Source organism: Procambarus clarkii, chromosome 71 (assembly GCF_040958095.1).
Source record: "Procambarus clarkii isolate CNS0578487 chromosome 71, FALCON_Pclarkii_2.0, whole genome shotgun sequence".
Lineage (NCBI taxonomy): Eukaryota > Metazoa > Arthropoda > Malacostraca > Decapoda > Cambaridae > Procambarus > Procambarus clarkii.
The window spans coordinates 16,375,578-16,396,617 of record NC_091220.1 but is presented as its reverse complement, the minus strand read 5'-3'; the positions used below and the strand labels follow the sequence as shown (position 1 = coordinate 16,396,617).

Here is a 21,040-nt window from a genome sequence, read left to right as displayed (position 1 = left end):
CCAACCTGCATGAAGCGAGGCCATCGCTCTCCCGTCCAGCCCTAGTTAAGAGGAGCAAAATCTAGGCAGGGATGGGATTAGATGACTATATGGAGTCTGAGTTTGAACCCTAATGTATGGCTGTGATATTTTGGTGTAGTAGGAGTGTGAATGTTTGGGTTGAAGTAGTGGAAATATATAAACTGAGAGAGCAGGTGCATTACTTTTAAGATTGTGAAGTGTGTGCTTCAGTTGAAATTGAATTGAAATTGAATTAAGTTTATTGGGGTAAAATACACACAAAGGGATGAGGTAGCTCAAGCTATTCTCACCTCGTTCAGTACATCGTGTTAATACATACATATACACACATCACAAACAATAAACATATTACCAAACATTCTGAGAGATAAACATCTAAATTTCCTCCTTTACACAAGTAGTATGGTATCAGACGTACACACAAATACTTTTATGACCTCGGTATACTGTATAGACAATTTGCAAGAGACATGCAGATAATTCAACAAAAAATTACAGTCTTGGTGTGTGCTTCAGTGGTATGGTCATGATGAATATGTGGGTAATGACGAAGTGGTGAAGAGTAGGTTTGAGTCAGAGGCTGCGAGTTGTTAGGGAAAGACAATAATAGGTGTGTTATGAAATGTGGTAGGCATGTGAAACATTAACTGTCAATGAACAAGGCTGAGTAGATGTAGTTATGAGAAAATTGTTTAATGACAATGGTATTAATAACTTGAAAGTGTTTTACACTTTAAATGTTAAATGAAATGTCTGATATATTGCTGTCAATATTTTGCTAGTGTTGTTTTTCTGGTTTCCTACAATGTTAGTTTTTTCCTGCAGTACTTTTTTTTCACGCTGCTTGACAGAGCCTTCCCCACCCGTTAAAATTGAGTAACATGATAGTGATGTACAGTACAGTATTGATATTTTTCACAGAGTCGAGCCAGAGGAAGCCAGAAGCGACGCCCTCCAAGCAGAGCTCACCGAAGAACAGGTTTAGAAGAAAATAATTCTTCAGATACATCAACAAATCTTCAAATTAGAGATTCTTCAGAACCAAGCGAGACATTTGCATCTCATGCACAAGAACATCTTCCAGAACCGATAGTTGTGTCTCAGGTGCAGCAAACCAACTACTCGCCTGTAATACAAGGACCTCTGGAAATAAGTAAGAATGAAAGATTGGGGGTTGAAGCTTCAGCTTCCTTAACTGATAACATAAATGGAGTCGATTCTATTTTTAGTGACAGTTCTCAAGATGACATTTTTGGCAACAGTGGAGTTATTGAAGCTAAAAATCATTCTGTAAGTTCAGAAAAAGCACCTATTATCACAACTAGAGAAGCTGAATTGAATATTGCCCCAAAAAAGACTGAAGATGAGAAGGATGATGATGATGATGATGATGATGATGATCTTTTTGGAAAATCCAGAAGTGCCTTAAATGTGTCCAAAATAAAAAGTACAAAGAAAGAAGCAAGAAATTCTCTGTTTGGAGGAAGTGACAGTGATGACGAGGATCTGTTTGGGGAAGCAAAAGTCAAAACAAGCTTATCTAAGACGTCAAGAAGTGCTGCTGTACATACCAGTGTTATTAAATCAATGACCAAGCCACTTCCTACTCAGTCCCTCTTTAGAGATGATTACGGTAAGTTTGTAAGGATGTTAAGAGGCTTTAATGTGAAAATGTGTGATACAGCTGTTGTTAGACCTTCCTAAGTTGGGATACTTTATGGCTTTGTCAGAATTAATTGTTACAAAGTTATCCAAAATTTTGCGTATCTGTGCAACATTTGAAGAATGGCTTCACATGGCAGAGATTTGTATATGGAAGTGCAAGGCTGTCCTTATTGTTATTGAGCCGATATCTTGAAAACTAATAAGTGTAACTGCACCAAACTTTATGCGCACAATCACATAGTTCTAGTGCTTTTGGCTGCAAATGTTACCCTAGGAAGCTTTGCAATAGAGCCACTAACACTATTTGGTTTCTAGATCTGCCCCTCATCCCTCATTGGCTCCCTGGAGCTAAAGCTTGGCTACTGCTTAGCCTTTAGCTTGTACTACATCTCTCAGACTTTTTCAGGCCAATTTTAAACTAAGTAATGTATTTGTCTTACAGTTAGTAATATAAAGGTATTATCATTCAAGTTGCTTTACTTTAAATTTGTATTTTTCAGGTGACAAGTTGAGTGTAACAAGCAGAGCAGATAAAGCTTCCATTGTTGCATCGAGAAAAGTGTCCAAATCCATATCAAAGAGTAACTTACAACCTTCAGATGAGCCTTTTGATGACCCTCTCCTTAGTAACTTTAAAGGCTGATTGCAAATCCTGTTATGTGGAGAAAAATACAATTCAAGAACATAACTTTCTTTTCAGACATTGTGTGTGGGTCAGGGGATTATAAAATCCACTGGGAACGAGTGCTGTCTGATTAATAAATGCTTGTCCTTGAATGGTGTTTTTTGGCTCCATGTACGTGTCAGCAGTTCCTGTTTCTCAACCAAATCCTGTTATTTACAATGTTGTAATTATTAAACTATTGTTGACAAAGTTATTAGAGAAAAAATATATCTATCATTGGCTTGTACTAAATGCAATTAAAAACTACGTTTCAGGGTAATTTTTGGCAGTACACTATAACAGAAAACAGTAAATTAAATTTTATGTCACCAAGAAGATAAAATTTATCTCATTGGTATAAAAAATGTGATTAATAAGGACTGAACTATGATTGTTATCCCAAGGTCAGTTAATGGTATTATTTTGTTTAGATCTTTTCTTCACTTAAATTTTGTAGTACTGTACTGTACTTACTGATTTGTGCATTATTTATTAGTAGTAGTAAATTTCTTGAGATACTGTATGAGCATTTATCATGCATTATCAAGTTAACTGCTGGGTCTTATTTTTATAAGTAAAAGTCAAATAATTTTTGACACAGGTTGACCCATATAATCATTAAATTTATATGGACAAATTTGAGAACTTTCAATTCGTCTTTTTTTTCTCTCTTCCGTATCTCCCTTCTTTTCCCCCTCCTACCCCCTTATATTTCTCCTCCATCTTCTACCCTATTTGTGTCCTGATTTACTTCACTGCACCAGAGACAGTCTTGACAATAGAATCTATCTATAGTTAACATCAAGAACTATTAAAAAATATTAAAGGTGAACATTAGAATACATTATTCTAATTGCAAATGGTAGAGGTGTATTGATGTGTCAGTGTTATCTGCTGATTTTCAGTACAGTGTCAATCAAATTTCAGTAACAGTAAAGTATCGATCAAATTTACTCCAACAGTAAGTTGGGTGGTGGTACCAAAGAACCTAAGTTGAACCCCAACAAGTACAATTAGGTGAGCACTCCTGCCCCAACTAGTCTATCCTCCCGTTCACCCTCTGCTAGTTCAAGTACACTTATTGAGACAATAAGATACATCTCAAAAGGATAGAGTAGCTTAGGTTATTTCTGCCCTCTTTTCCCTCTGCCATTCCTTCAACTAAACCCAAACCTGTCACCACCCATTCCAACATCACCCACCCCCCTGTCTCATCCACCCCTTCCCCTACCCATCATGCACCCCCCTGTCTCATCCACCCCTTCCCCTACCCATCATGCACCCCCCTGTCTCATCCACCCCTTCCCCTACCCATCATGCACCCCCCCTGTCTCATCCACCCCTTCCCCTACCCATCATGCACCCCCCTGTCTCATCCACCCCTTCCCCTACCCATCATGCACCCCCCTGTCTCATCCACCCCTTCCCCTACCCATCATGCACCCCCCTGTCTCATCCACCCCTTCCCCTACCCATCATGCACCCCCCCTGTCTCATCCACCTCTTCCCCTACCCATCATGCACCCCCATGTCTCATCCACCCCTTCCCCTACCCATCATGCACCCTCCTGCTCATCACACATTTAATTGTGCTTGTGGGTGTTGAGCTTCGGCTCTTTGGCCTTGCCTCTTAACCTAGGCTTTAAATAGGATACGTTAAATGTGTTATAACATTTTTGTACTGTATTCTGCAGAGCGGTATCGAATTTTTCCAAATTACACTCATAGTTCTATTCAAAATTTCAAACTCAAGATTATTGGAATGTAAGGCATCTTGCTCTGAGCAACTCCAAGAATGAGTAACAATGCAATATAGCAAATTAATGTTCATATTTGTCACTTATCAGTAATTACTGCTGCTGCATTTAGTGGATTGTCCAGGAACAGTTGTGCTATGATTATTATAATCATTGTCGCTAATTTACAATGATTATTAACAAAACCCTGAGCTCACAAGAAACATTGAGATGAGACTGTGTCTTAAGTTCTAACATTTAAAAAATATTTAGTATAGATGTCAATATCGGCTGATAAGGCATTATCAGTATCCGTCAAAATATTGGTATTGGTACACCTCTAACAATTGGTAAACTGGCTCAATTAAGACTAGTCTATATCAGGGAATGATACCATCTGACATGGTACTCGAACAATTATTACCCATGAATTCAGGGAGGTATTTTGAGTTTTATACACTTGATTACCAAGGAGTTGACATCATCACACCATCATCACATAACTATGTTAGTTATATGTTCCTTAACTGTTTACAACTCTGGTTTTCATCTGACTTGTGTCACTGCTGTTTATTTTTATGTTACATGATGTAAGCTTCATAATTTGCTGTTTTTTTGTTTACTATGCTTACTGGTGAGCAGTGCATGTGTACACTCTATATTTACTCTTACTGTTTGTCATACCCAGTAACCACACATGCCTAACAAACCAAATTTCCTTAAATATAGAATTTTTCATAATTGTCTTATTTATCGGTAGATATTTTAATCAATAAGAACATTAATTTGACAAAATTCTATATGTAAAGAAATTTGATTTGGGATAAACAACATGTGCAAACATTTCAATTATAGCCAAAATATACATATTATTAAAAAAAATTGCCGAGTGTTAAGAAAAACAAGGCCCAAATAAATTTGTACTGTAATTCATGTAGGTGAATTGTAATTACTATTTGTAATTAATAGTATCAATATAATATAATAATTGCATTCAAATCTTAACTAATTTTGCCAAAGATATATAATAAACAAAAACACATTGGCTGTTTAGCAAAATGGCCCTTGCTATTAGGTGAAGGAGGGTAGAACATCTTTTGTTTTATAAGAGAGGTGTTCAAGCAAATACACTAATGAACTTTACACAAGTGCCTTTGGAGAATTTCAGATCTGATAAATATCGGAAACTAGTAAAAAAAATCTTGTTTTCCTATGTGAAGACTTTAACTAGCGATTTGTCTGAGGATTTAGTTATGCTCCTTGTTACCAGTAATAAACTGCTTGTAATTTGCATTATGTAATAGTGATGTTATGTTTCTTCATGGTTTAACTCAAATACATAATCAAGTAGATGTTAGAAGCCATTGTGTTTTTGTTATATATATAATATTACCAAAACAGATTTTTGAAATATCTGAAAATGTGGTGATGATTATACAAATGAGAATTAGTTTTATTAATGGTTTTCTCATAAAAAAGGCGTCACAAATTTGCTAAATGAGGTGTAATATTACTGTTTAAACGAACAGCATGAGGAGTTACATTTAACCAAATTAAAGCTGTGCTAGCATGGAGTTTGAATTTCAACTATTTTGTTGTGCCATATCAAATCCCATGCTACTTTTGTCTTTTTCAGACTGTAGGGTAATCATACCGGTCGACGAACGATACCATAAGTTGTTAGAGGAAAATAATGTTTTCTTTAGCTAATTGAACTTTAATCGTTTCTTACATTTTGTTTTAAATGTTAATCCAGCGCTTAAATTTTGTTACTGTTACCTGACCAGGCTTTTAGAGCAGGATACAATGCTATCTTTTATGTCAACATTTTAGAGTTTATGGCAGGCGGAGGGGGTCATTTATGCATTACGTGCCTAGTGTCAGTTATCTGAAGACTGTTCCTCAATTATGAAGCCAGCCTACAGCTGCCTTTATTTGAGAATTTTTATATTTTTGTAATTACTGCTAAATATAAAATAAGATGCAAATAGTCTGATTAATAATAATAATAAATGTTATGATAGTAAAGAAAAGTCTGTTAATTTTTAGTTGTAAATGTAAGTTGCATTGTAAGGTTGTGACACCTGGTAATGTGAGTGTGTATGAGAGTATCAGACTTGCTTCAGTACAAAGGATACCAGTAGTTGGAGTCCATTATTAATAGGTGCTATCCAAGTTCTGTGTAGTGTTGAACTGTGCTCAGTAAAAAGAAAATGATGTTTTATAATTGCAAGTATTGAGAATGTTTGATTCTCATATGCTATTGAAAATTCAGCAAAAAAAATTAATAATAATAATAAAGGCTCTCAGAGAAAATGCATTTACAGTATAGATGATTATTTTTAAAGTATTTATGTACTCTATTGTAGAGCTCAGCATTGACATTTATAATGGAACTCATTTGTATGTCCACCAGCTTCCCAACTTTATTTTTGTTTAACTTGAGAGCTCTTTTTTTTTTTTTAATTCTCTAGGTGCATCATATTTTAGTGACAGTGGTTCTTAAAACTTGGAAGGAATACCATTTATACACAAAACTAAATTATCTGAAGTTTAACTCTTGAACATCATCTGGTGCCATATGTTAAGTTCAACAGCAGTCACAGGCCACATAGTATGATACAGTAATTGTTGTTGTGCCAGTGCCAGTGTTTATATACCGATTGATGCCAGTTTGTTTTAAAATATTATACACGTCACGGTGTCACCCCAGATGCAGGCTCGACTTTTTTGTATATTGCCCATTTTGTCTTGATAGGAGACGAAAACACACTGGCATGTCACAAGTGATCGTACCTAGAAATGACAATGGACAATGAGCCCACAATTAATTAATCAGGCTTTGATTTAATATGACAATTTTTGGTATTGATAATAGAAATATACTGTATCATAACAGATGAGTGGAAGGAAAAATTAACTACTTTATATGTAACTTATAAATTTGAGCTACGGTAATAGTTATCAAGAAGACAGTTGGCAGTCATGGGCTGCTCTCATACTCGGCCAGCTATGCACTCTGCTTCTGTATCCTGTTTCTGATGAGAATAAACAAAGAAAACAGATTATATAGTTTGTGAATAAACAGGAGGAGAGCTGTGGTGGAAAGAGACGTGGCCAAAATATTGTTTAAGAATTATAATTGGGCTGATACTGTTTACTAATGAGTGATTTACTCAGCATTGGATCCTGAGGCTGGCTGTTGGTGCTTCAATGTTAAAAGTTTATAACAGAAGCAGTGGCACTAGTTATGGAAATTGAGCACTTCAAGACCTTTTCAGATTATCTGCAGAAATTTAAGACATTAGAAAATTACTATAATTGCATTTTGCTGCCTCTGGGTTAAGACCAGCATGTACTACAAAAATACAATTGAACAAGTTAATACTTATGAATTTTGTGTATCATTGTTATTTATATGTACACAAATTTGTATATGCATATATATATATACTGTATATACATATGTGTATACCGTACACATACACATACATACATACATATAACACGCACACATGTACATATGCAGCAGTTGTATGTTACCCATATCTCAAGAAGCACACCAATAAACTGGAAAAGGTGCAAAGGCATGCTACAAAATGGTTTCCGGAGCTAAAAAACAAGAGTTATGAGGAGAGGCTAGAGGTGTTAAATATGCCAACGCTAGAAAATAGAAGAAAAATAGGTGATATGATCACCACTTACAAAATAATAACAGGAATCGACCAAATTGACAGAGAAATTCCTGAAACCAGCAACTTCAACAAGAGGACACAGATTCAAGTTAAGTAAACAAGGGTGCCAAAAAAATATTAGAAGGTTTCTTTTGTAAACAGAGTGGTAGATGGTTGGAACAAGTTACGTGAGAAGGTGATGGTGGAGGCCAAAACTGTTAGTAGTTACAAAGTGTTATATAACAAAGAGTGCTGGGAAGACTGGACACCATGAGCGTAGCTCTCATCCTGTAACTATACCTAGGTAATTACTCAAATTTAACAACAGAACTGGGATAAGCAATTGCTACAAGAGTAAGTGTAAGTACTCGTAGTATTTTCATGTTTGTTTCTGTACAGTGAAGGGAAGTATTTGTTATACAACTTGACAACTTGTTCACAAATTAATTTTTAAATTTTCATTGAAGTTGTCAGTTTTCTAAAGGATGTGGAGTATATGGATGATGTATGTTATTTGTGTCACAGGTATACGGTGCAATACAACCTGTGGTTGGCAAGCAAGAGGTGCACCAGGTACTGTTTGTTAATGTATCGATATTCTTTTCACTAATTATTCTCAGTAATGCAAAACACTTATTGCAAACGCTACTTTTGATGTCCATTGCCAATTCCTGACCGAGTGTGTTAAGATTCCAGATTCTTATTAGTAAGAGACTGCAATTTTTCATTTATATAATATTGCCTATTCTTATTTTGTCTGTTTACTGCCCACTTCTCGACAAGAATCTGGATTTTTACGTCAGTAATCGTGATGATATGTTAGAAAGTGTATTACAAAAAAGGAGTAACAATATAGTAGTACTGTATATCAAAATAGAAACAAAAGCATTTTTTCAATTGCTCCTTGCACATAAAACTGCATATAACTTTTCTTCTGCTGGACTTTGATGGTTGTCTAATGCAGTTCATTGTCTGCAAGACAATTTGATTTGTGTATTGTATGTAACTGTATTTTCTTTTAACTGTTATATTTAAATTAATAGCATAAAATAGTTTGACTTTAATAACTATTATTTCTTGTTTGGTGGACCGTGGGATTCACATTAGTGGTCCACAGGCCTTAAATTATGAATTTGGTGATCCATGAGCTCCGAAAGGTACTTCGGTACTGGCGACTGCTGGTCAAGTGCACTAGCTACTGTCTTTTTTTTTCGTCTTAAACCTTTTAAATCTGTGGGTGGACATAGCCTCTATTTCCCTTTTAAATTCATTTCATATACTGTACTTGTTGCCCTTACACTGGAGAAGTGTTTCCTGATATCCTTATGGATGATTGCATGTCTAGCTTCTTATGTTATTGCTCAACCTAAAGTCCTGTATCTCAGTTTCGTCAATACCCCTGATTATTTTGTGTCTGGATCATGGTCCCTTTGTTTCTCCTATTTCTTCCAATGTTGTTAAATTGAGTTACATCAGATTATCCTCTGAATTCTGGGTCCAGTCTTGTAACAGACCTCTGTACAATGCTTTCTCTATCTTCATTTTGTGATTTTCGAGGTGTTGCTCCACACTTGTACTGCATACCTAGCACTGGTCAGACATGCCATATGCAGCTGTCTGAATACATCCTTATCAAGATTCTTGAAAACTGGTCTGATGTTTGCCACTTAACCATATACAGTGGAAATTATTATATTTCTGTATTTTCTGGAGATGTTTAAAGATATGTGATCTGCCCATTCTTGATTTGTCAAGCATGGCTTCACTTCTCAGAACCTGTGTTAAAGCTTTGTTTTGAAGTTAAAACTCTTAAGACATTTCATTATTCTCTTTTTTAACAGTCTCACTAGCATTTGTATGTAGTTGAATGGTTCCTCCGTTCCTCATCCTTTATATTGATATGGAATGGGCCTTTTTCCAGCTATTTGGCATCATCCATCTCCATTGATGCATAGATAATTTCAAGTGGCTTACATATTGATGTCAGCAGCTTCTTTTAGGATAGATGAAGTCTTGTCAAATCTCAGTCTTTGTCAAGTAACAGGAGTTGGTCCTTTACCTCTTCCTCTGTCAATATTATTCTCTCTGCTCAATTTCTGGAGGAAGCCGCCTTCCTTTTATCAGGTACTGTAGTTGTTCAGGGTCCACTTTAATGATTTCTTGAAATCTCTCATTTAACTTTTTACACATTTCCCTTTCATTTGACATCTATACCAAACTGACCTTTGACATCTGTATCAAGTTTAATTGCACTTCTCTGTCATTCCCATAGTGTTTTTCTGTTCTCAGGTGTACTGTTCATACAGTTTCTTCATTCTCCTGCTTTTATCTTGTTTTTTCAAGTATCTTATCCATGCTTTTCTGTTTGGCCTTAATATGCACTGTTGTCTTCTATGCTGTGAACCACAGTCCACCTTTGTGCAATACACAAACCACCTTGAATTGAACTATGTTACTGCTGGTCTGACTTGACCAGGAATATTTCTTAATTTGCTGAATACATTGTCTACTTTTGCCATGATATTTTCAAAATAACTAGTTCTCATCAAAATTAAAAACAAGTTTACTTCTCTGAGGGTTATAATTATATTTTAATCAAATTAATGTTTTATGTGCATATTTTTATAGTACAGTATATCCTTAAAACCCCTTTTAAACTTGATTTATTTATGTTAATTGCAGTACAGTACTGTAATACTGTACAATGAAGTGTTGAAAGAATTATAATTGATGAATTTGTTGATTGTGATACATAGAATAAAATACAAATGTATAAAATTGTAATTATATAATTGTTCCATAAAAATTTACAGTATTTTGATACCTGTAATTAATTGTGTTGTAAATGTTAACAGATATATCAAATAATTAATTATGTAGTTTGTATCTTTTTTCCTTTTAAAAATATTTTTCAAGACCTGTGATTTTTGAAATGTAGATTTAATAAAATTATTACTGATTATGTTATTGTAATATGTTTGTATGTGGAATATTTAGCTTATCACAATTGAGCAGCCAACCCGTCCTCGTAATAAAATGTCGCATTTTGACATATTCTACCTAAGGCCAAAAATTGTCGTAATAGAAAATGGTAGCGGCTCGCAAAATTGACATACTGTCTCGTTGTCTGTTCTGTATCCTCTGGTAGGTTAGGATAAGGCACTTAGTACGACTGTTTCTTGTTAGGAAATCTTAGGAGGACGGGCTGTAGCATCACAAGACTAACAATATTGCATACCAGACATGACGGCTGATCTCATCGAAACTTTTAAAATACAGAACAAGTTGAAGGATATTGATAGACAACTAATTTAAAATGTTAAATGTAATGCATACAAGAGGCAGTGGCTTCAAGCCACACTGTAGGACAGAAAACAGATACGTTTTCACCCATAGGTTATAAACCCATGGAACTGTTTACCTGCCAGAGCCATTAATGATAAAGCATTACTGCAATACAAAATCCTGCCGTATAAAATTCCGCAGGTAAAATGTGGGGAACCTTTGACAAGCTGCTGGCTTCCTGCCATCATTTAATCCACTAGTGATATGGTACCCCTTAGATAAATTCAGGAAATGCACTTAGTAATATGTATGGACTCTGTTGGAACTGTAGAAGAATACAGTCTTCATTATAATGTAAAAATGGTGATCTCAAGCCACTCAGAATTGTAATAAGGTAATATTTGCACTATACTGAGGGCTGTAAATGCCTTAGTGCTATATTAGCAAAGGTACTAATACTCAATAAAAGCAGTTACAGTAGTTGAATTAATTTATTAATATATTATGCACCCCATACCCATCTTATGGGCGGTAGTGGAAAGGGTTACAGAGGCACATAATGGGCTCAGGGACTGAACCCCACAATTCATTTAGCTAAGTAAGTTACAGTCTTGTTGAGCTATTTACAAAATTCAATGCACACCACATCAAAATGGGCTCTAGATCATCCACAAGTAGTTTCTAAATTAAGCAACTGCCATATATGGAGAGCTAGTGTCACTACTGATATGTTTACTTCCAGTGCTAGTGGCCCTCAGGTGCCCAAGCTTGTTAATAACAGAAATACTCTTTATTCTCTCACTGCTGTGCATTATAAAATTAAAATGACAATTATAATATTTACTGATGTAAATCTATTGGTCTGTGATGTTTTTTCATATGTATATTTTTAATTCGGCAAACTATAGTTTTTCTTATTCAATGTTTACAAACACGAGATCCCAGCTGACACCAACCTGTTGGTGGGCACGTCCGATTCCTCGAGTGACGTCGCCCCTCAACCACCAACCTGTTGACACCTGCGTCACGAAGTTATAATGATAATACTTATTTGGGGTGAGTACATACATATAAAATAAGTTACAAGAAGAATGTTGGATTTATTGGTAGAGTAAGTACTGTATATAAAGCTAAAGTCTAAAGTACTGCGCCTAAAGCCACTAATACGCACAGCGTTTCGGACAAGCTAGTCTATGTTCACTGTGCGGTCAGCTGGGAAAGTACCCAAGTTTGCATCACCTAACATAAAGAAGATATTCTAATGTGCACAGCAAACTGCTTGAAGTATTTAACGTATCAACGACTTCTAACTTTTGTATATTGGACATACTAAGCATAATATAAGAAGAAGAAGGCATGTAGCGTGGAGGCGAGCGAGTGGCCGTGACCTGCTGGGGGCGGGGCGGCCACCTGATTAACTTCTTGCCTAGCTCATCATGCCTGTAAAAATCTGTGATAATATGATGTGAAGGTTCGTAGTCCCGCTATCGTGGCTAAGTGCAGCTCGGACCACCAGTGCGTGACAACGTCAAGGTGGGTTCTCCGTGCTGAGTAACATTATGATATACACATTAACCTATTTATATACGGGAGATCTGGAGATCTTGATCTTGAGAGATCTTGAGATCTATACTATACGGGACCCTAAATCTGTATTCATACATATTTAGGGTCCCGGTAGTACAGTCGGGTTCGTTCTCGACGCACAATCGAGAATCCCAGGCGGGACAGAAATGGTTGGGAACATTTCCTTTCACCTAATGCCCCTGTTCACCTAGCAGTAAGCAGGTACTCAGTAGTTAGTCAGCTTGTTGTGGGGTTGGATAAAAGCCAAACGTGGATGAATACACCTTCCCCCGACACAGTGAATTAACAAAATATATATATATATTAAACTCTGGAAGTAAGTACTTTTAGGGAGATTTTTCAATGTTTATTTTCAGGTATTTGTTAGACTACTCTGTGTTTTACCCTTATCTGTGTTTTAGTGTTTTTTGGATGTTGAGTTTTGGTTGTTGAGCAAGAGTGCACAATAAACTGCCACACACATGAGAGGTAAGGGTGCACAATAAACTACCACTCACAGGATGAGTAAGGGTGCACTGTAACCTACCACTCACAGGATGAGAATGGGTGAACAATACACTACCATGCACAGTATGAGTATGGGTGCACTGTAACCTACCACTCACAGGATGAGTATGGGTGCACTGTAACCTACCACTCACAGTATGAGTATGGGTGCACTGTAACCTACCACTCACAGTATGAGTATGGGTGCACTGTAACCTACCACTCACAGTATGAGTATGGGTGCACAATAAACTACCATGCACAGGATGAGTATGGGTGCACTGTAACCTACCACTCACAGTATGAGTATGGGTGCACTGTAACCTACCACTCACAGTATGAGTATGGGCGCACTGTAACCTACCACTCACAGTATGAGTATGGGTGCACTGTAACCTACCACTCACAGTATGAGTATGGGTGCACTGTAACCTACCACTCACAGGATGAGTATGGGTGCACTGTAACCTACCACTCACAGTATGAGTATGGGTGCACTGTAACCTACCACTCACAGTATGAGTATGGGTGCACTGTAACCTACCACTCACAGGATGAGAATGGGTGAACAATACACTACCATGCACAGTATGAGTATGGGTGCACTGTAACCTACCACTCACAGGATGAGAATGGGTGAACAATACACTACCATGCACAGTATGAGTATGGGTGCACTGTAACCTACCACTCACAGTATGAGTATGGGTGCACAATAAACTACCATGCACAGGATGAGTATGGGTGCACTGTAACCTACCACTCACAGTATGAGTATGGGTGCACAATAAACTACCATGCACAGGATGAGTATGGGTGCACAATAAACTACAATGCACTGTATGAGTATGATGCACAATAAACTACAATGCACTGTATGAGTATGATGCACAAACTACCATGCTTAGGATGAGTATGGTGCACCATACACTACCATACACACAATGAGTATGAGTGCACAGTAATCTACAATGCACTGTATGAGTATGGTGCATAATAAATTACCATGCACTGAATGATTAAGGGTGCACAATAAACTATCATACACAGAATTAGTAAGGGTACACCATAAACTACCACACACAAGATGACTCTCTAAACTAACATGCACAAGATAAGTCTGGGTGCACAATAAACTACCATTCACAGGATGAGTAAGGGTGCACAGCCAGCTGCCACACACAGGATGAGTAAGGGCCCACAACAAGCTGGCAGCCATGTGGTGGAGAGGAAATGAGTAAGTTGCAGTGTTTGGGTATGGCTGAGGAATTTTGTGCATCTTTGCCCCCCCCCCCTCTCTCCCATCTGCCACCCCCTCCCTTGCTCCTCTGTACCACCTCTCCCTCCCTGACCCCACTCTGAGACCACAGGCCTCCACCCTGAACCTCCCCCTCCCTTTCACCCACGCCTAATCCCTTTACTTTTACATCCCACTCCCACCATTTCACCCTATCCCCCCACCCACGTCACCACCCCTTCACCCACGTCCCTATCCCTTCACCCTAGCCTCCGTGTATTAACCCCTAACCCCCCATCCATTCATCCTAGCACCCCACTCCTTCACCCTTCCCCCCCCCCACCCCTAACCTGCATTTCACCTTGCCCTTCCAGGAACATCACTACATGCCTCTACCACAGTCCCCCATCCTTCTCCCTCCCCCCCTGCCCCTCCACCACAGCCCCACATCCTTCTCCCTCCCCCCCTGCCCCTCCACCTTAGTCCCCCATCCTTCTCCCTCCCCCCCCTGCCCCTCCCCATAGCCCCCCCATTCTTCCCTCTTCCCCTATACCACAAAGTTTCCTATTACTCCACATATCTGCTCCTTCACCTCATCCTTCCCCTCCGTGTTTACCACAGACACTCCCTCCCCCCCACCACCTGCCTCCCCTCCATCAGTCTCTTCTCCCCCTCCCCTCCCCCCTCCTGTGGTTGTGGTGGTGGAAGCAGTGCATGTCCCTGGCTCAGTGAGGGGCTACTGTGTGGTGAGGCGACATCATCATGACTGGTAGGTGCTGGTTGTGGTAGTTGTAGTGGGGGACGTTACCATGACTGGTAGATGCTGGTTGTGGTGGGAGACGTTACCATGACTGGTAGATGCTGGTTGTGGTGGGGGACGTTACCATGACTGGTAGATGCTGGTTGTGGTGGGAGACGTTACCATGACTGGTAGATGCTGGTTGTGGTGGGAGACGTTACCATGACTGGTAGATGCTGGTTGTGGTGGGAGACGTTACCATGACTGGTAGATGCTGGTTGTGGTGGGAGACGTTACCATGACTGGTAGATGCTGGTTGTGGTGGGAGACGTTACCATGACTGGTAGATGCTGGTTGTGGTGGGAGACGTTACCATGACTGGTAGATGCTGGTTGTGGTGGGAGACGTTACCATGACTGGTAGATGCTGGTTGTGGTGGGAGACGTTACCATGACTGGTAGATGCTGGTTGTGGTGGGAGACGTTACCATGACTGGTAGATGCTGGTTGTGGTAGGGACGTTACCATGACTGGTAGATGCTGGTTGTGGTGGGAGACGTTACCATGACTGGTAGATGCTGGTTGTGGTGGGAGACGTTACCATGACTGGTAGATGCTGGTTGTGGTAGGGACGTTACCATGACTGGTAGATGCTGGTTGTGGTAGGGACGTTACCATGACTGGTAGATGCTGGTTGTGGTGGGAGACGTTACCATGACTGGTAGCTGCTGGTTGTGGTAGTGGTGGTAGGAGACGTTACCATGACTGGTAGATGCTGGTTGTGGTAGTGGTGGTGGGAGACGTTACCATGACTGGTAGATGCTGGTTGTGGTAGTGGTGGTGGGAGACGTTACCATGACTGGTAGATGCTGGTTGTGGTAGTGGTGGTGGGAGACGTTACCATGACTGGTAGATGCTGGTTGTGGTAGTGGTGGTGGGAGACGTTACCATGACTGGTAGATGCTGGTTGTGGTAGTGGTGGTGGGAGACGTTACCATGACTGGTAGATGCTGGTTGTGGTAGTGGTGGTGGGAGACGTTACCATGACTGGTAGATGCTGGTTGTGGTAGTGGTGGTGGGAGACGTTATCATGACTGGTAGGTCCTGGTTGTGGTGGAGACGTTACCATGACTGGTAGATGCTGGTTGTGGTAGTTGTGGTGGTGACGTTACCATGACTGGTAGATGCTGGTTGTGGTAGTGGTGGTGGGAGACGTTACCATGACTGGTAGATGCTGGTTGTGGTAGTGGTGGTGGGAGACGTTACCATGACTGGTAGATGCTGGTTGTGGTAGTGGTGGTGGGAGACGTTACCATGACTGGTAGATGCTGGTTGTGGTAGTGGTGGTGGGAGACGTTACCATGACTGGTAGATGCTGGTTGTGGTAGTGGTGGTGGGAGACGTTACCATGACTGGTAGATGCTGGTTGTGGTAGTGGTGGTGGGAGACGTTACCATGACTGGTAGATGCTGGTTGTGGTAGTGGTGGTGGGAGACGTTACCATGACTGGTAGATGCTGGTTGTGGTAGTGGTGGTGGGAGACGTTACCATGACTGGTAGATGCTGGTTGTGGTAGTGGTGGTGGGAGACGTTACCATGACTGGTAGATGCTGGTTGTGGTAGTGGTGGTGGGAGACGTTACCATGACTGGTAGATGCTGGTTGTGGTGGAGACGTTACCATGACTGGTAGATGCTGGTTGTGGTGGAGACGTTACCATGACTGGTAGATGCTGGTTGTGGTAGTGGTGGTGGGAGACGTTACCATGACTGGTAGATGCTGGTTGTGGTAGTGGTGGTGGGAGACGTTACCATGACTGGTAGATGCTGGTTGTGGTAGTGGTGGTGGGAGACGTTACCATGACTGGTAGATGCTGGTTGTGGTAGTGGTGGTAGGAGACGTTACCATGACTGGTAGATGCTGGTTGTGGTAGTGGTGGTGGGAGACGTTACCATGACTAGTAGATGCTGGTTGTGGTAGTGGTGGTGGGAGACGTTACCATGACTGGTAGCTGCTGGTTGTGGTAGTGGTGGTGGGAGACGTTACCATGACTGGTAGCTGCTGGTTGTGGTAGTGGTGGTGGGAGACGTTACCATGACTGGTAGATGCTGGTTGTGGTAGTGGTGGTGGGAGACGTTACCATGACTGGTAGCTGCTGGTTGTGGTAGTTGTGGTGGGAGAGTATAGTCATGCCGGAAGTATGATCCTTGTTGCCAAACATTTTCATAACTAACAAGGTTAGTTTTGTGTTAATAGTACTTACCTATGAGTGATGACGGGGCCAAGTGAGCTCTAGCTCTTCATGCCCCGTCGGCTCACAGGCAATTGTTGTGGCGGTGATAATATTAAGATTTATAATTTCTGCAGTTGTCCGTACCCCAGCCTTACGACAAAAGTGAGAGTGGCTGGTTGTGGGGGCTCGGGGATAGTGGGGGAGGAGGACGGGTGGTTAATGTGTCCTAACCTTGCTTCTTTGCCGGATAGTTAGCACGGGGTCACGTGGTCTTGCTAATGGTCCTTAGTATGCACATGTTATGAATGTTATTGTTAGTGTTTAATGTGTATGGCTTGTATAATCACCCGGTTCAGTCATTAATCTTCACATTGTTCTCACAATCGACTTGAGAATGGTCCAGGACGGACCGAAACGTCGTCGTCCCTTCACCTTCTAGTGTGTGGTCTGGGCTACATACTTTAGCCCCGTTATTGTGACTCATCGCCTGCATTGTTCTTCAACTGTAGGCAGCCGAGATAACCTGCTGGAGATATATTATTCAAGATAGCCTGATTGAAGAAGATAGCCGTGGTTGCTGTTTGTACTGGCACCGTAGCCTCCCTGGTGACCAGTTCCAGGACTGTTGGTCTCCTAGTGATATTGCTGCTGCAGTAGCTTAGTCAGCAACCCGTCCTCAGACCTAGTCCATTCCATCCAGCGGTCGACCCCAAAGACGCACTCATCAATTTTAACATGCTGTTCATTCACACCATAACTTTTCTCATATATAAATTAATATTGTTATGTATTAGCATATTGGGCATAGGTTAGGTTAGGTGTTAAGGTTCTGTTGGCGATTATTTGTATTTGTAGTACGTGGGTGAAGCATTTACAGCGTTGTGGTTCGAACACAAGTGGTCAGTGAAGCACTTGTTCCGGAAGTGTTCGAACGTCATCAGTTGTGAGCAGCCCGTCCTCCAAACAAAGACCCAAAAGTGGTTCCATGCACCCGCCAAACCCCCTGTTTATGAATGAAAAACGGTTTACACACGACTCACAACTGACGTCATCCGAACACTTCCGGAACACGTGCTTCACTGACGACTTGTGTTCGAACCACAGTGCTGTAAATGCTTCACCCACGTACTACAAATACAAATAATCGCCAACAGAACCTAAACACCTAACCTAACCTATGCCTAAATATGCCCAATATGCTAATATGTAATAATATTCATTTATATATGAGAAAAGTTATGTTGTGAATGAACAGCATGTTAAAATTGATGAATGCGTCTGTGGGGTCGACCGCTGGATAGAATGGACTTGGTCCGAGGACGGGTTGGGATCATAGCAGTTGTTACTGTTGGAATAACAAGCTTGTTCTCCGAGACGTTTTTTCATTCTCTTTAGTTACAATGCCAGTTCCATGCTTCCGGAACACTTGTACACATATTGAGTAGTGTGCATACGTGTGTGCACTTCACGATTAATTGATACTTATCTGTATGTGCTGAGAGTGAGGCCCCAGCTCTTGGACCTCGCCTCCTGGCTAGTAGGTACCTGGTGATTGATGAAGATTAAGCCACCCAAAAGGTGGCACGGGCATGAATAGCCCGTAAGGGTGGCCCTTTTGAGCCATTACCAGTATCAAGAGCTGATACTGAAGATCTGTGGAGGTGCGACTGCACCCTGTGTGGCGGGAGATGTCTCCCGTCAGGTACCTGGTGCAGCTAGTGGGCTTAAATATTCGTTTATAGTTCATTGTCGTGACTGCATACAGTCCAGAATGGAGTAAAGTAAATGAAACTGCAGGTTATTGGCCTGTACGAGGCGGCTTCTCTCTATATCCGCCCAAACTCATTCATATATACAGTACGTCTATTAACCTGCATTTGAAACAGTTAATTTCAAACGCAGACTGTTATGTTACCAAGTAACTCGATTCATGAATCTACAGCCACGTTTCCAAACCATTATTTACCCAGGTCTTGCTCTTTGTTTACCACTCTTGTTGCAAAACAGTACTTTTGGGCGACCTTCTCGCTCTTGTGCTTCCAACGTCTCCTCAGCAGAGGTGCTTGGTGTCTGCTGTGCTTTATAGGACCTGATTGTCAACATTGTGTTGTGTGTATTCTATGTAACTCTTTTTTTTTCAACTCTTTTTAACCCTGTCGTAGCTCAGTGGATTAAGGCAGTGTCTGGGATGCTCTCGGACGGAGGTTCGAATCCTCGTCACGGCTCTTGTGAATTTGTTCATATGATGCATCACGTTAGTGTGATCTCTGTGTAATGTATTCTATGTATTCTCTAGTATTGTATGTACTAGCTCATTCTTTAAGTCCAACATTATGTTTGTAACTCATCCTCAATGTTTGTACCTTTACCTGAATAAAAAAATCTAAATTAGGGGTTAATTGCTAGGTGCGGGACGCTCCTCCTTGTGTCTTATGGCAGATGTTGTTGTTGTTATAGATTCAGCTACTCGGAACAAGTTCCAAGTAGCTGGGGCTATGGTGAGCCCGTAGTGGACTTACCTGGCACAGGAGCAGGGCAAGTAGCACGGGCTATGGTGAGCCCGTAGCTTACCTGGCACAGGAGCGGGGCAAGTAGCACGGGCTATGGTGAGCCCGTAGCTTACCTGGCACAGGAGCGGGGCAAGTAGCACGGGCTATGGTGAGCCCGTAGCTTACCTGGCACAGGAGCGGGGCAAGTAGCACGGGCTATGGTGAGCCCGTAGCTTACCTGGCACAGGAGCGGGGCAAGTAGCACGGGCTATGGTGAGCCCGTAGCTTACCTGGCACAGGAGCGGGGCAAGTAGCACAGGCTATGGTGAGCCCGTAACTTACCTGGCACAGGAGCGGGGCAAGTAGCACGGGCTATGGTGAGCCCGGAACTTACCTGGCACAGGAGCGGGGCAAGTAGCACGGGCTATGGTGAGCCCGTAACTTACCTGGCACAGGAGCGGGGCAAGTAGCACGGGCTATGGTGAGCCCGTAGCTTACCTGGCACAGGAGCAGGGCAAGTAGCACGGGCTATGGTGAGCCCGTAGCTTACCTGGCACAGGAGCGGGGCAAGTAGCACGGGCTATGGTGAGCCCGTAGCTTACCTGGCACAGGAGCGGGGCAAGTAGCACGGGCTATGGTGAGCCCGTAGCTTACCTGGCACAGGAGCGGGGCAAGTAGCACGGGCTATGGTGAGCCCGTAGCTTACCTGGCACAGGAGCGGGGCAAGTAGCACGGGCTATGGTGAGCCCGTAGCTTACCTGGCACAGGAGCGATGCTGTGTGTGCCTAGAGAGGGGGTGCTTATTTCAAAGTTTAGAACCATTTTAACAAGTCAGCAAAGGGAAGGGGGAGGAGGAAGAGGGGGGGGGATGAAGCACATCTACGAAACAAATGAGCATCGCTGCAGCAAAATTTCTATTAATATTCGCTGATGGCCAGGATACACGCCCCGCCAGTCTCACTTGCATATACTATCATAGAAAGTTTTGCTCCACACCCAATTATAATCCAAATACTCTAGCCTGTCCACTCACAATCGAGAATTCCGGTTCGAATCCCGGGCGGGAGAGAAATGGTATGGCGCGTATCCTAACGCCTAAAGCGCCTCCTGGACCCATATTCACAAAGCAGTTACACAAGCACTTACGAACGTGTACATCTTTCCTCAATCTCAGACGGCTTTGGTTACATTTATTAAACAGTTTTCAAGCATGAAAACTTGTCAAT

General features: G+C 41.2%; 2 protein-coding genes across 9 annotated transcripts in view; both read left to right on the top strand.

Annotated features, from left to right (window-relative positions):
* LOC123745609 (WASH complex subunit 2) overlaps positions 1 to 10,635 on the top strand; it is a 31,314-nt gene extending 20,679 nt beyond the window's left edge. For both annotated transcript variants that reach the window (XM_045726324.2, XM_045726325.2), the window contains 2 exons: positions 943 to 1,654; positions 2,187 to 10,635. In XM_045726324.2, coding sequence (XP_045582280.2) covers positions 943 to 1,654; positions 2,187 to 2,329 — 855 coding nt within the window. In that variant the 3' untranslated portion in view covers positions 2,330 to 10,635. The remainder of the gene's footprint in view (positions 1 to 942; positions 1,655 to 2,186) is intronic.
* Positions 10,636 to 12,067: 1,432 nt separating this feature from the next.
* LOC123745607 (sodium-independent sulfate anion transporter) overlaps positions 12,068 to 21,040 on the top strand; it is a 47,310-nt gene continuing 38,337 nt past the window's right edge. For 4 of the 7 annotated variants that reach the window (XR_006771355.2, XM_045726318.2, XM_045726322.2 and 1 more), the window contains exon 1: positions 12,068 to 12,101. Coding sequence is in view for 4 of the 7 variants with exons in the window: in XM_045726318.2 (XP_045582274.2) it covers positions 12,083 to 12,101 (19 nt within the window). In the remaining 3 variants the exon portion in view is untranslated. Of the gene's footprint in view, positions 12,102 to 12,236; positions 12,579 to 15,035; positions 15,125 to 21,040 lie in introns of those variants that run through there. The other 3 variants (XM_069312110.1, XM_045726323.2, XM_045726319.2) reach the window with 3 other exon arrangements.